This window comes from Neodiprion pinetum, chromosome 2 (genome assembly GCF_021155775.2).
Source record: "Neodiprion pinetum isolate iyNeoPine1 chromosome 2, iyNeoPine1.2, whole genome shotgun sequence".
Lineage (NCBI taxonomy): Eukaryota > Metazoa > Arthropoda > Insecta > Hymenoptera > Diprionidae > Neodiprion > Neodiprion pinetum.
This window is the reverse complement of record NC_060233.1, coordinates 31,315,631-31,330,727: the sequence shown is the minus strand read 5'-3', so window position 1 is coordinate 31,330,727 and position 15,097 is coordinate 31,315,631. Positions and strand designations below refer to the sequence as shown.

General features: G+C 42.9%; 1 protein-coding gene across 3 annotated transcripts in view; it reads left to right on the top strand.

The window, feature by feature from the left end:
- Window positions 1-15,097, top strand: part of mib1 (mind bomb 1) — a 248,572-nt gene that overhangs the window by 50,846 nt on the left and 182,629 nt on the right. For all 3 annotated transcript variants that reach the window (XM_046613422.2, XM_046613421.2, XM_046613420.2), the window contains exon 9: window positions 3,099-3,250. In XM_046613422.2, coding sequence (XP_046469378.1) covers window positions 3,099-3,250 — 152 coding nt within the window. The remainder of the gene's footprint in view (window positions 1-3,098; window positions 3,251-15,097) is intronic.

Here is a 15,097-nt window from a genome sequence, read left to right as displayed (position 1 = left end):
ACAGGTCGTTACTCTGCAACAACAGCTATGAATGCCAATGTACCTACACTGAATCGGTGGTGGGCGAGTCTCATTTCTCCGCGAGTCACGAACTCGGCTGTAGCTCTGCTTCTTATTCGAAAAGATTGTAGCGAAGCATTGAAAGTCGAGAAAGTGTTCTACGACGGATTCCGCGGTCGCTAAAACACCGATGGAAAATTGAAAACAGAAGTGAAATGAACGAGGATAGACAATGCATGTATTCGTGAAAGTTTCGCAGAGGAAAAGTTGGTACTCGATAAAATCAATTTCTCCCGAAAGTGGCAAATTCGGAAGATGAGGTGGCGTCAATAGGTAATACGCGTAATTTTTTTTTGTCCGAATAATATAAGGGAAAAATGTCGGAGAGGTTTGCCGTATTATACGTATCCAGTACAGAGTGTGAGGCATTCCGACTCGAGCGATGCTAACTTGAGGAGAAGTTTTTTTGAAATGGAGGCTAGGCTCCGCAGATGGGCGACATTTGTTGAAGTCACGGAAAGACTGGGGCTGGAGTTAAAGCCGAGGGTGACCCGGTTCAAGGGGAGGCAAAAGTTGTCGTCGAACTTGTATAGCTGCGAAAAAAAGTAGTGGGGAAGAACGAGAAAAATGGGAAAGTGAAAAAAGAAGAGACCGAAGAAAATAGCAATGAGAACTTGAACGATCTGGCCGACGTGAAAAAACCTAAGCAAGACAGTTTCCAAGTCCCACCAGCCGATGGATTCGCCAAGCATTTACATTTACATCTTAACTTCTTTCGTCCACGTCTCTCGTGTTCATCCGTTCGATGGAATGTTGTCGAAGTTGGTAACTCAACATTGTTTGACTTCAAAGATTAGGGAATACCGGAAAAGTGGAAAAGTGAATTGAAGTCCGATTTCCACTTCATGGCAAGGATAAATACCATAAATTTTTGAATAGCTTATAAACCGCGTTCGAATGTTCTTGATGAATTGTGCACGGTAAATTTTCGTTATCTACGAATAAATGACCGAAAGAATGTTGATATTTCCTATTGAATTTCGGTCATTATCGTTCATCGAATTGGGATCGTAAAATCTTTATTCTCCACGAATTTGGCGGTGGAAAAACCGTGCATGCTTTTTTACTAAGTCGAGTGTGAAACGTTGGTTTGGAAAACCTGAAATTCCGAGGAAATTTTTATCGCTCAGTTACTGGTAAATCTGAACAGAAATCGATGATGAATTATTCGTTTTTCCTTCAGCAGCGGTCGTGGTTTTCAATCGAAGTAAAAACTTCGATATCCACTAAAAAGCGAGGCTTTTGGAGTGGCAAATTAGCATAGAGCGGCGTGGATGGAGTGGAAAAAAGTTAAAGCTCGATGTAAAAATTTAAGGGTGGTTACATACGTCCATGGTGAATGAACGAATTAACGTTGGCAGAGATTCGTTGCAGAGGTTTTAGTACATGTTTCGGATTGAAGAATTTTCGGTCTGGGAAAAATATCACTTTTTAATTTGACACCATTTTCGTAAACTATTGTGCTGATAATACATTTTTAACTAGGATCTATAGCGATGGTATTTTCATATGATTTTTCCAAATTCTACTGCGAAATCACGTGATTCTATGTCAAGTTGAATTCTTTCGGCACTCGCACCTGCACTTTACTTACCGACACTTGAATCCGAGTGAATGCCCCGAAGAGGGATCGGACCGGAGAGAAGTTGGAAACGAAAATAACGCCGAGAAGCAACAATCGACGATAAATGTACGAGGCCTGTGATATAATAAAGCAGGTATTAACGGGGAGGAGACGAGAAAGCCGGTCTTTGTAATCAGCTTCGACGTTTACACCGCAGGATCACGGGTCTCCTCTCCTCGGGTCCTGCCGCTCGATCTCCGCTCTCCCGACTTCCCATTTTCCCGGAATCCTGGAACCGGGATCCCGGTTTCGCCCGGCCTCGGGGCGACGGGACGCGACTCGCGGGGTGACGTATGGCCGGCATTTATACCGACAGTCCCGGCCGTCCCAGCAATTCCGACTCCGGGAGATTTATTCCGCACAGTTATTGGAGTTATACAAAGGATTTTTCCAACTGATCCCATAAAGTATCTGCGCTTGATGCCTATTATTTACGCGGTTAGTTGGCGCGAAAGGCGCTATAACGCCGCTTCGTCCGCGCGGCCTGCGCCAAGCATTGTTTACGACGCCCTGTATGCCTACACCTACACCTACACCTACACCTACACCTACACCTACACCTACACCTACAGTTATACCTCCGCCAGTCCCGTTTTCCGTTTGTTCATTTCACCGTGCGTTTCTTTCCCTCTTCGTACTTTTCTCCCTTTACCACATTTCGCGCCGGTTGTTCATCCCCGTAATGGACGAGCCCTGTTTTCGGATATTCATCGCGGATCGCTGCTCGAAACCTCGAAAAGTATTTCTCTCTCGCAGAGGCTGCACGGCGATCGGCTTTGGAAAAGCTGATGCAAGTTCGTTATGCGCGGCAGGCGCAGGAACGATATACTCTCCGTTGCAGTTTAGGGGAGAATTTTCAACTTAATTTCTTTTCCTCCTACGCCGCCTGCAGTATATCCGGTTCGATCCCGAGATTTAAAGTTTCGCTCGCTCTCGCTAAGACGCCCGCGACCCTCGTCCTCTTCCCGTCGTCTGTTGCAAAACTCTTTTTATTCTTATTGCGAATTGCTGGTTCCCGGTTGCGAGTTGTAAGTTTCGAGCTGGCACTGTTCCTCGGTCTTCGGACTTTTTTCCTACCTTGCAATTCTTTCCTCGTACCACCTGCCGCGCAGTCTGGAACTTTCTTTTTCTTCTTCTTCGGTTTTTTTTTTTTCGGTTTTTTTTTCCACCCCACCCCTGCCAAACTTTTCACCGGTTCTATAATTTACACATTTTATTGGTCGGGAAAGAGAAAATGAAACTCCGGATTCTCTTCTTCAGATCCGTTTTTTGAACGTGGAAATTGGAAAAATTATTCTTGCCGGCGATCGTTTTCGTCGTCTCAAGACTCGGCTCCCTTTCCAACCTTTTCTCATTGCTCGCATCATTGTCGGATATACCTACCGAGTATCATATGTTCCTCGGTCTGTTTCAGGACTCTGAAGGAGACACGCCACTTCACGACGCCATCTCCAAGAAGCGGGACGACATGCTGGCTCTGTTGCTGGATCATGCGGCTGACATAACACTCACAAACAACAATGGATTCAACGCGCTACATCACGCTGCTCTACGTGGAAATCCAAGGTAAGTCTCTGCCTCTCGCTTTTATCAACACCGTCGTCTACTTTGGCGGAGGATATGCTGCAGTGGTTGAGAAGGAATGGCGCCGATGCGTCGTAAAGGCGACTCGAATTTAGACCTAAGAAACGAATTTTTTCATCCCAATACAAAGCCTGGAATTGCGAGGAATTCATTACTGAATTTAGGCGATCTACACCGTGATCAGCGTTCCCCATTTTCCCCCGATGCTTGAGCTATTTCTATACTCGCTTCAATAGACGTTCCAGGAATTTCTTTCATCGGGGGTCATTATAGTATTTTATTTTCCCGAGTCCAATCCGCGATTGAGGATAAATTTTGAGGGAACGGTTCGAGCGACGCGACGGTATATAATCGTCGAAACGAATCAATTTTACCATTTCTATTATACCCTAGCTTAGATTTATGGAAAAGATTATTGGCGGTAAATTAATTTCGTGAGTTATCAGGTCACTTTGATTAGCTCGGTGATTCCGATATCTTCTTTATGATACTAGGCGCACCAATTCTGCCTTATTACGTGACGTTATTCACCCGCCGGTGGATATAAAGTCGAATAAACCTTATAACTGCAATTTTGCAGAGACGAATTGAGCGGAAGAGAAGGAAAGTATTCCTCTCTCACGAATCGTGAATTGAATCGATAATTTAATGTTTTGTGGTGAAAATTTTTACACCATAGCACCGATTGCGAGAGGCAGTTTTCAGAGTGTGTGCACAACATAAAAATTTTCGTTCTTTATCGTCCTGGTAAAGTGCAATAAAATACAAGTAATCGAATAATCCGCCGCTGGCAGTGCGAGGAATTTATTTCCGTGCACGTAATTTTGCCCAGTTATATGAGCCAATGTGCGTAGAGCGTACCTGCTGTGCGTTGCGATATTACGCCACGCTTCGTTGTTCATTTTTATTTCTATTACCTCCGTGTTTGCAATTTTTTTTTTTTTTTGTTTTTTTTTCTTTCTATTTTTTCTCTCTTCTTTCCCGTGTTTCTTTTATTACCAGCCTGGGGAAACAAAGGATGCGGATGTCGCTCAAAACGCTCCGCGTATGTTATTGCCGTTCGTCCAATTCTAGTTTTGCTACGATCGCAGTTTCACACAGCCGTCGTTAGGTATTACAACTCCCCCCCTCATCCCCCGCCTCACTTCACCACGCCAAGGGTATGACGTCCACTTCCGAAATTGACAAACCAGAATATCGTTTCCCCTCCCCCTCCTAACCGAATTTCATCGAAAGCCATTCGCGAACTCCGTCCAATCGCGGAAATTGACAATTTTCGAACAAAGCTGAAGAAGGAGGCGGGAGATATCGAGGGAGAAAGTGGAATGAAAATGTGGTTTAAAATAAACGTTCATGCCAAATTTTCTACCCCCTAAACGGTTTTATTGCATAAAACAAATACAACGTTACGAAAGATTTTTTATTCTGCAATATTTCACATCATATCAACACGAGATTCGCTATAATTTTTTTTTGCTATTTACGACAACGGACTCGGCGTTACAGGATAAATAATTAGGTTCGTAAGATTATCAAGCGATTTATCAGGCAGCGAAACGAAACGTTTGAAAAAATGCTTTAATGGCAAAATGCGTGTTTATAGTTTGGAGTCTAAAACAGGGCCGTTTTCACAATAATGTTGGTTTGCGCAGCAACCTATTCGTTTTATGACACATTAAAGCTTTTATACGTCTTTTATCTATGATTACTGCTAGGTGAGAAAAAGGGGGCAAAAGGGGTGATTTCATCCTCTGCAACAATACGATTGATTCAAATTTGAGGATACCAGAAGTTCCAGTCAGTCAGAGATTCGATGATAGGAACAAATTGGAAGAATAATAATCCGTACCTCAGCCGAATATCAGACATCTTGAATCGCTGGAATGAAATACGAAACAATACGGTCAACCTGTGATATACCGACGATATTACCGACAACTCTGTTTATTATGCTACCTACTAACGACGGTGAGAATCGACCGTTAGCCCGGAAAACGGTCGCCCTTGATTTACCGATCCAATTTCAGGAATGTGGTGCGATCGGACGGTCGACGTCACTTCCGTCCTCTTCCGTGGCATCACCGTCGCCCTTGGGACGACGCGGCCACTTTGGCTAGGCAGAAAATAGCCCGAGGGCGACAAATCAAAGAGACAGAGACCGAGCGAACCCCCTGCGTAGATCACTGATCCAAATACCTACTCAGCTGTCGCGAAAGAGGGCAAAATCCGGTAGAATCGTCATCGACCGGATCGGGCGGTCCAATCTGAACTGTCGGAAGGAAAAAATTGTCAACTTTATCATTATCTTACGCTGCAGGTCGAATCGCGTCCTTCGCGATACACTCACTCGATGCTGCGGGGCGAAACGTTGTCGGGTAAAATCGAGGGACAGTCTCGCGATTACTTTTCGTCAGACGGCAATAATTTCTATTCATTTTTATTCCGCTGTTTCGTACGCGTGCGTGTGTGGGAATCCACGAGTTCGGAAGAAAAATAAATCTTATTTCACCAATTTTCATCTTCAAGACTTCAGTGTACACGAGCAGGTGATTGAAATCACTAATATGCAAGAATACTTGATACTTATTTCTCCGAGAGCTAGAAATTTTCGAAAAAAGGAAATATATACCCTAGACTGTATCAAAAAAATCGACTATTTTTTACTTGAATTTTGAAAGAAAAATTGTCGGTATTTTAAGGGTCCTCTGAAGTTCCGCAATTCGAACGCACTCCAGTGACCAATTTCAATTTGGTCCAAGTTGATGAGTTTGCCTTTCATTCAACTTAATAAACAGAACTGAATTTCATCGGTTTCAACATTCGCGAAATCCTTTTCACGTCCACGTCCATCGTCGTTTCTATGGCGGTTATTTTGGCTACCCAAACTGTTCTTCCTTTTTTCGAATTTTTCTTTTTTCGAATTTTTTGCTAAAAAATTTGATGCGACCTGCTTTTTCAACGGCCGCTTCAAGGCAACTTCAACGCAACAATAACAGCGGCGACGGAGTAAAGCGAGCGCGTTTCGCCGTGAGAATTCCGGAACGGCATGGGCAGGTGGTTGATTACGTTAGCCACACGTGCCGCGGCCCATAGATGGACGCGCTGTCTGTCTGAGCATCCCTTTGATCTACCTTGCAGCGGACTCTGATTGCCACCCCCACGGCCATCGGCATAGCCTCGGCTTAATCTCGCTTTGTTTTGTTAGGACAGTAGCCGCGGCGCAGCGTGTGTCGCCTCTGTTTCCTACGCCACGCGCTAGCTGGAAAGTTTGCTTTTCACTGTGATTAAAATTGAGTTATGGCAACGCCGTTTGTGGTCGCTCGAAAGTGGTTAGCGCGCCGCCCCTACCGTAGTGAATAAACACCTCGTGTTACGTATTTGCGATAGAATAGCGCATTATTTAGAACTGTGAACCACCCAGGCCTGGAGGGATGAATTTATAGTCGAGATTCCAATCCCAGCTGATTTACAGTCTGTGGAAAATTCCTTTTCAAATCGACCAATTTCAAGCGTCACGATTTTTAATTTTGTTCAAACTTCTCCAGCAGGTGACAGTAGCGTTTCTGAGACACTTAATATATATATATTAAATATTAAAAATATTCTAGGGGAGCAAAATTAAATTAGGGTTTTAAAGATGATAGTGTCATTCAAAAGTTTTAACTATGTTAAAAACGGTGAGGGTCAAAATTGTTCAACTTGACATTAAATGCTTAATTACCTGAAGGTATGCAGAGCGGATCTACATACGATTATACTTTTACAACGTACGGTTTTTCATTAAAAACCAAAGCTACGCAGGTTATTCGTATTTTACTTTAAGTCGGATTCGGCCAGTGCTGGGCCTAAGAATTTGTTACGGACTTACATCAGGTTTGACATTTGATGTCCCGAGTTGGTAATTATGTGCGTATATTTAATGTATGCAGATGAATGGATGAAAGAATAAGGGTGTGAGAAGGCGAGACACAAGGGTGGGACGTGGGGGAATGATGAGAATTTAATCTGCAAAAAGCATGGAAGAATATAAATGTTGGATGAGAAAGGGGACGAGAGAAAAATTAGAAATAGTGATAATCGTAATACACAAAAAAAAAAGACGAAAAAAAAATCTAAATGAAAGGATATTATAATAATAAAACGTACGCAATATGAAAAGAAACTGTTCTGTATTTTAATACTTAATTTGCATACGCCGCGTCGTGCTGCATGCGAAATGAAATGGAAATGATTGCAATAAAGGTGTAAAGAAAAAAAAAAAAAAGAAAAGAATAAAAAAAAACTATATAAGAATTTTTTTACGTTAATTCATGCATATTTATCGGCATACATGCATAACGGTATGCATTTGCGGTATCAACAACCGCTACCCGGTATCGATTCAAAATAGCGTTTACTTTATCCGCATATACTTATGTTGTACATTCGTTTGTTCCACGTTGGCAATCTCTCTCGCAGTACTGTCGTGTAAGGAGAATATTCTGTATCGGAAAAAAGTTTATCCAATTTATAATCGCATAATACAAAATAAAAGAAGAGGACAAAATACTCACATTGCACTGTGGATTCCGTTTGGAGGCAACATTTTTTTTCACTCTCACCTAAAAAACTTGTAGACAGAAAGAAAAACAATCGTCGCGAAAGGATATCTCTTGAGTCCAATTTTGAAACGATACTGTCCGAGTTCGAAGTTTTTCAATTTAAATAACGTGGAGACGTCATTGTTTCAAATTTTTACGAATCAGTTATATATTCAAATAGACCAGTACAGCTACTTTCAAAAAATTTAACGCAGTTTAAAATCGATTTATTAGTCAATCAAAGCTCATTTGATCAAAAACGAATTTCATAAAAAAAATAAACAAAAAAAAATCATGCAAGTCGTTATGAATAACTATTCGAATAAAATTGAAATCACTAATATGCAAATAATTTGGCCAATAAATTACGTTTTCTAATTCCCTGTGTTGATGCAATAAGTAATGGATCATCGAAGGATGTGAGCTATCGAAAGGATAAATTGGTTCACAGAAGTGGAAAAATCCTCATGACTCAATTTTTTAGTTAATTTATTATTTTTTTTTTTTGTAAATTTAAAGCACACCTTAAACAACTCTTTCAGAGGTACGTTGAATCTATCGAACGGATTTCGATGAAATTTGGGGTTTTATATGATACGAATTCGTCATCAGAATTTTTCACACTTTAATTATTTTCAAGAATTGTAAAATTAATATTTTTGTAAAAAAAAAATAAAAAAAAAAATGATGAACTTATGTTTAATAAACTATCCTGAAATTTCAAAAGCTCAAAAGTGCAACTCTGGTCACTTTATTCGCAGAAAAAATAAGAAAAAACAGCATAAAACGAAGTTGTGTACTCGGAGAGTTCCGCTGCCTCGCAAAGGGTTCAGAAATGACTCGGTTTTCGAATATGATAATTTTTTTTTTGAAAGTAGCTACACTGGTCCGCTTAATGATATGGAATTGATCTTGGAAGCATTATTTTGTAGGGAATGAAATTCTCTACATTATTCAGGTAAATCCGTAGCTCAAACGGTTCAAAAGTTATAAGCTCCCCGGCTCGAAAGTCGATTTTATGTAAAAATTCATCTTTAAACGTCTTTAGTGGCGAAACCATCGACTTTACAGCAGAAATTCAAATCACCCTTTTGCCCAAAGAATTTAATCCTATGTAAGATGCTGCCGAGGCCGAGTGATAACAATTAGAATTTTTCTTTTTCCAATTATATCTTCCTCACGTTACTTAAAAAAGAAGCCTCCGAAATTCCGAGATCAGCGATCTTTTACTAGGATACACCCTTTTTTCTCATTTGTAAAAAAAATTTTCCAAGTCCGAGTAAAAAAGAAAAGAAAAAATATAGCCTCGAAACGAAACACCGTGAAACACACGCGGTTTTCATTTTATCAAAAGGGCTTGAAGACGTCGCAAACGTAAATATACACGTATGTAGGTACACACCGGAAGGATGCTGATCCAGAAACAATTTTCATCCCCGTAGACACGGGGATTAATATCTCGATTCGATATTCAGCCTGTGTCGACTCGGGCGACGCGACGCGACGAACAGGACCAGGGCTTAACACTAATAGCTGCGCAGGAGTCCCGACATCCCGAGACTGGACCGGGACTCGGGAGCATCGTTAGATCTATATGGAGTTATAATAGCTCTCGTGTTAAATCGGATGAGAGCGAAATCGTTTGGAAGTAACTCTTGCCCCGCAGGGTGGCGCACGGCGGTCTGTGTATTGTATCCACGTTCACTTGCACATCGGGCAGTGCTATAAGCGGCGTTGCTGCGAACCCCGGAGCGACCAGAGCCGACCACCACTCCCACAGCGGTGGCACTCGCGCCTGCACGAATTAGGTATTCATGTATTGTCCTACATTTTGCATCCCTAATCCCAAAAGTTCCAACGACGCCGCCAAGAGCTCGACGGATCATAATTGCATTATCGTGACTCTCTTGCCTCCGACGTTACTTCGCGAAAGATACCGGCGAATATATTTTTTATCCTCATACTGCGCGTGAATACCCGACTCGATAGCCTTGTTATTCAAACAGGCAGACCTCGGTCACTCGTTCCGTATTGTCAGTATGAATTACTGGTCATGAATATAGTTTTTTTTTCAGATTTTCTTCTCCGTTATCGCCGTTTTTACTAAATTTTTTTTCCAACGGTGGTAGACCGATGCAAATTACAAAATATCATTCTGTTTGTAAAAAAAAGTCACACAGATCCGACGTCAGCTGATCAGCACGGTACTTTAACCGATAGTTAATAGTTGATCGACGCTGCGAAGAACCCATGCGAATGATAAATCGAGAACACTGTATTAGGAAGAAAGAAGAGCGTCGCGAAACTCTGAAGATAATTAAGAAATATCTGCGCGCGTGTGTGTGTGTGTGTATTCCGGTCTGATGGGTAGAGCCGTGACAAGGTATTAGCGCGCGGTGATCCCGAATGCTATCAAGCTGAACAAGGTTCTTCCTCCAGTCTGGCGAGCCTGAGGTATTTCCTCCCATATCCGAGCTCGAGAAGCATATCGGGATCGGATTTCGGTGGGAGAACGACGCTCTTCCCGGCATACATATATCTCAACCCCGAGACGACGTGCCGTTGCTGCGGCTGCGGCTGCACCGCACGAGTCCTTCCGGAACGTCGGACAGGAGATATTCCCGAGTTTGGAGGCGGTGCTCATCCCTGTTTCCAATTCCCGCTCCTCCTCCTATTTTCCGTGCTTGGAAAATTCGCGATCAGATAATTCAGGGATGAATTCAAGACCGAGGGAGAAGTATCGAGTCTTTTTAAACATAATCCGGATTATATCGGCCCGGCGCGGCGCGGAGAGGTGTTCCTGCGTTGCACGCTAACGAATCACCATCTTGATAACCTCCGTGTAACCAGGGAAATAAACAAAGTACAGGGGAACGAGAAGACTCTCGACTAACTCCAGTAACCGCGCGGCCGAGCAAAATTAGCGATAATTACGTGTATAGTCTGGGGCAAGAAAGCCAGCTCTCGCTGCAGAATCAGCCCCAACAAACTTCTAATCAGATTTCAGATCTTTCGCGATGATAAGAGCTTGCGTATGCAAACGTGCCTCGACGAATAGACGTTTCTATACAGTCGCCAGTTAGTCTCGCGTTGTGTTTACTAAAGAACCAAGGTAATCAGCGGTACGGTTCGTTCAACCCCTACTCCTTAACTTTATTGTTCAAAAGTGTGCGTCTTACGAAACCCACATCAAGTATCCCTTCTCCGTCGAGTTCTTCGAACGATGAAATTTCTCTCAAGCTTTCAACATCCTAACCTGATAAATTGAAGAATTTGTTATTCAGGGAATAAACGTTTCAATTTTTTTTCTTTCTCCTACCTCAAACTCGTGAAATTTATCCAAGTTACGTGAAATAAAATTTGCAACCTAACTTGACCTTAATATTCTTTCATTTTAACGCTTAGTACTAGAAATACCCGCTAGAGGCGTTACCCACGTGACGTCACGCACTTGCAGCGAATAGCAGGCCGTTGTTTGAATCGCACAGAAAAGGAGGCGTAAAATTTGAACCTCGAAAATAATGAAACCTGCGAGAAAGTGTTTGAAAAAGTTGACAAAAAATGGTCTTCTCACACTTTCGAAACTAAATTTGTTTTGTCAGACCTCGCAGTCTCCCCCCCGCTTCATCCCCATTTTCTACCCGATGGTATGGCCGGGACCAATTCAGTCAACCGAAACTCTGAAATTAACCCGTCCAATTATTTACACCATTGCCTCGTAGTGCTCTGAAGTTTACAGTTTTACAACCGCTAGAGTATCGTTACAATCCCCGAGAGAATATTACCCAGAATTCCATCAGTTTTAGCCCAAGGTCCAACCGGAAATTACCTCACAATGTTCCTCTCCGGCAATGACGCAGGCGGTTGCACAGGCTGTCAGAAAATCTTCGTGTGACCGCGATTTCAGTTACCGTTGGTGAAAAATTACTTGATATAAAATTAAGGATGTAGAAGAAAAACAGAAAAACGGTGAAAGGAACGAACGGAAACACTTGGCAATTCAATGTTCGGGACTAGATTTTTCCGCCGATTGTTCCCGGTCGAAAAGGCATCGCGTATATAGCTACTTTTCTTCGATTGATTTAACAATTCGGATCACTCGGCAGCTGCCACGGGCGCTCAGGAAGACAGGGCAAGAAATGACGTCGCGTTTGCGAAATCTTTCAAAGCTTCCGGAGTAGGGATAGAGTTTCCGGGTCAGTGGGCCGCTAAGCTGACTTGGTTCGGTCCCTCGCCATCATCCCCTCCGAGTTTCCTACTCGACCCCTTCCTCTCACCCCTCTCGCTCTCTTTTCCTCCTCCCCTCTCTCCGTGCAGCTCCCTCGGAAATTGGATAGTTGCTTCCAATTCTCTGTAGAACCGTTGTACACGATGACGTAGGCAGGTACAGACGCTAACCAGTCTCTCCCTTTGTCTACGTTCCTGCTTTGTCTTCATTTTATTCAACTCTCTATTCTACCGCCGTTTCTTCTGTACCTATATTTTCAACGATCTATTCTGTGGAAAATTAACGACTACGCTCGAATCATAATTATCCATTCTTGAGCTTCGTCGACGGTATAGATTTGCTCCACTTAATACCCTTGGATTGAATAATTTTCTCCATCGAGTCCAATACCTCCAAGAAAATCAAAACGAAATGACTATGAAATATTCATTTTGGCAAACGAACTCTCCAGCGATTTGTCATGTATTCGGTGAACATATTTACGAGAAATCCAATCGAAAATATATCCAGGCAAATGAGGGCTGAGCTTCGGCACGATTCTAATTGCGGGCTCAGATTATGTAGGTACCGTAGAATGTGCTTCGTACAAGCGAAACTCGGCAGGATCGCGTGGCTTTCGTAATAAGCGTGCATTCCCGAAAACACCCCCGGGTTTACGGAGTAAGATCAAAGTGCCTACTCGCTCCGAGACCCGGTTAGCTAGTTTTTAGAAGGAAGTTTACTCGAATAGGAATGTCTTATGCTATTACCTACGGACTGCATACTTTATCGTCGACGGAACGGGGACTGCAGGTATAACCGTCGTCTAGCGCGTTCGCGAGGTATTCAAATCTACAGACCGACTCAGTCTGTTAGTTCTTATTAATTATTTTCTCTTCATGTGCCATATATCGCTTCTATTCGTACTTTGCGTCGCCACGTTTCAACCAATTACCCAAACGGAATATGGAGTCGACATGCAAGCATCGTTATTCTCACGGGCTTATCGTTGTGATTCAGGTGTCAGCTTTAAGATTCAGAAATACACGAAACCTCGCTTCTTGTAATTTATTTAATCGGTGAGATAATTTTCATTCGTATTTCTCGTTAAATACCTACCGCTTGATACTTGTAACAAGTATTTGTACCCAGGTATATATCTGTGAGTCTGAACCGTAATCAGAAGTTGATCAAGGGTCGTTTGGGGCTAATAGATTTTAAAGAAACGCCTCTGCAGGATAGATTGCAGTTTGCGAAGCCAGTTTTACCTAGATCTAGTTCTCCCTACGGATTTAACTCTTCTTTGAGGATTAGCGACTGATTGCGAAATTGCGTCTTTATAGAGGCGATAATCTTTCCTACAGTCTAGTCGACTGCTTCCAGTAATTCAGCGTCTCGAATCGATTTTCAACCGAATAATCGGGCGTTTACCGCATTTTGCGTATTTTTGTTTCTCGTTTTCGCTATAATCTTTCATAAATGAGATTGAAAAAAAAAAAAAACTGGAGATATGTTTCGTTAACGTTACAACACGGTAATTCACCGTTGATTCCTTCACCTTGCTAAAAGCCTGTAAAATTATACGACACATAGTTTCAAAGGAGTTTTGCTCGCGAGACGCCGACGGCTTGGAAACTCTCTTCGAGAGGGGATTCTTGACTCTTATCCCCTATGTTTTTTTCCCCCTTTATCTTCCTTCTCGAAGATCTGATCCCCGCCAACTTTCAACGATAAGCCTATTCGCATATCCAAAATCTCTAGCGGGATTCCTTCTCCCTCTCATTCCTTCTCTCTCCTTCTCAATAGTAATTGCTGGCAAAGCTTCGGCACGACGCGGTGCCGATATGATTGTACGGGGTGAGCGATAAGTGAGCCATGTAGTTTGGCCCGTGGAGCAACGGTGACGCGGGGTAATTCTAGACGGGAGGTTACGTTACGTACGTCAGGAGGTAAAATTCGTTCTGAAACTGAAATTTGTCCAACGTACCGGAAGGCCGGGATTACACTTGGCTCGCTCCGCTGCACGCCGCGTCGCGCTGAGCGGAAGACGTCCAAAGAGGAGGGAGGGTGAAGAGATCGGGATGACGACGAAGGGGAAAAAGAAGCCGGGGGTAACAAAGTGTCAAAGTTTTAATCCAAGACACGAAGTCTCGCGAAGGAGATGATAGGGCGGTGTTGCCGGGTGTGTGGAGGGAGGAGGGACTCTTTGTAATCGGAGTTTTCCACTTTTTCTCGACTCCTTCTTTCTTCCTCCACTTCTCCTTCTTCACCCGTTTTCCTTCGCTTCCTCAACTCCAAAGACTCGCCGACTCGGGTGTTAGCCGGATACGAAGACGCCGAGAGGGTTCCTCCTTCCTTCCGCCTAGTAATAGTGCAAACGTGGGCGTGCCCGAACCTGGATTTACAGAATTTATCACTTGAATTCCCTGTAAAGGATTAACAGACATTCCCTTATACCCCGTAGGGTCTTCGTGTACCCGTAGACTCGATGCCTACCCTCAGGTTCCGTTCCTCTTACGAGGATATAGCTGAGTGTGATGTTTTCCAAATCTCCTTGCCTCCTAGCCTTACCGTATATACATCCAGATATTGTGTCTTTCCTCCCGATCTGTGGCTTACAGTTTGCAGTTTCGAGTTTACACTACGCCAGCTATGCTTGCAGCTGCAAATGACCTTTTAATCGTCAGCGGTGTCTTTGCTGCGAAACTTTCACCCGATTACGTCAGTCGACTGATCCTGTGCCCAAAGGATACACGGGCACAGGATGTTACGGATACACTTGGGGGCTTCGAAACTTGTACAGGTTTAAACGATTTCTCATATGAAAACCATAAAACATTATACTCGAACTTTGGGTTTTATTTTGTTTTCAAAGAGGGATGCAACAATTTTCAACAACTTTTGTTCGTTAGTTGCCTTCTTTGTTGGGTTTAATTCGGTTCGTGGAAAAAAGTGGCTGAGAAAAACTTGGAGTAAAAATATTGTTCTTTCGTCCAATTATACTTACACAAGGGTTGTTAAAAGTTTGAGAATTCTTTTCCG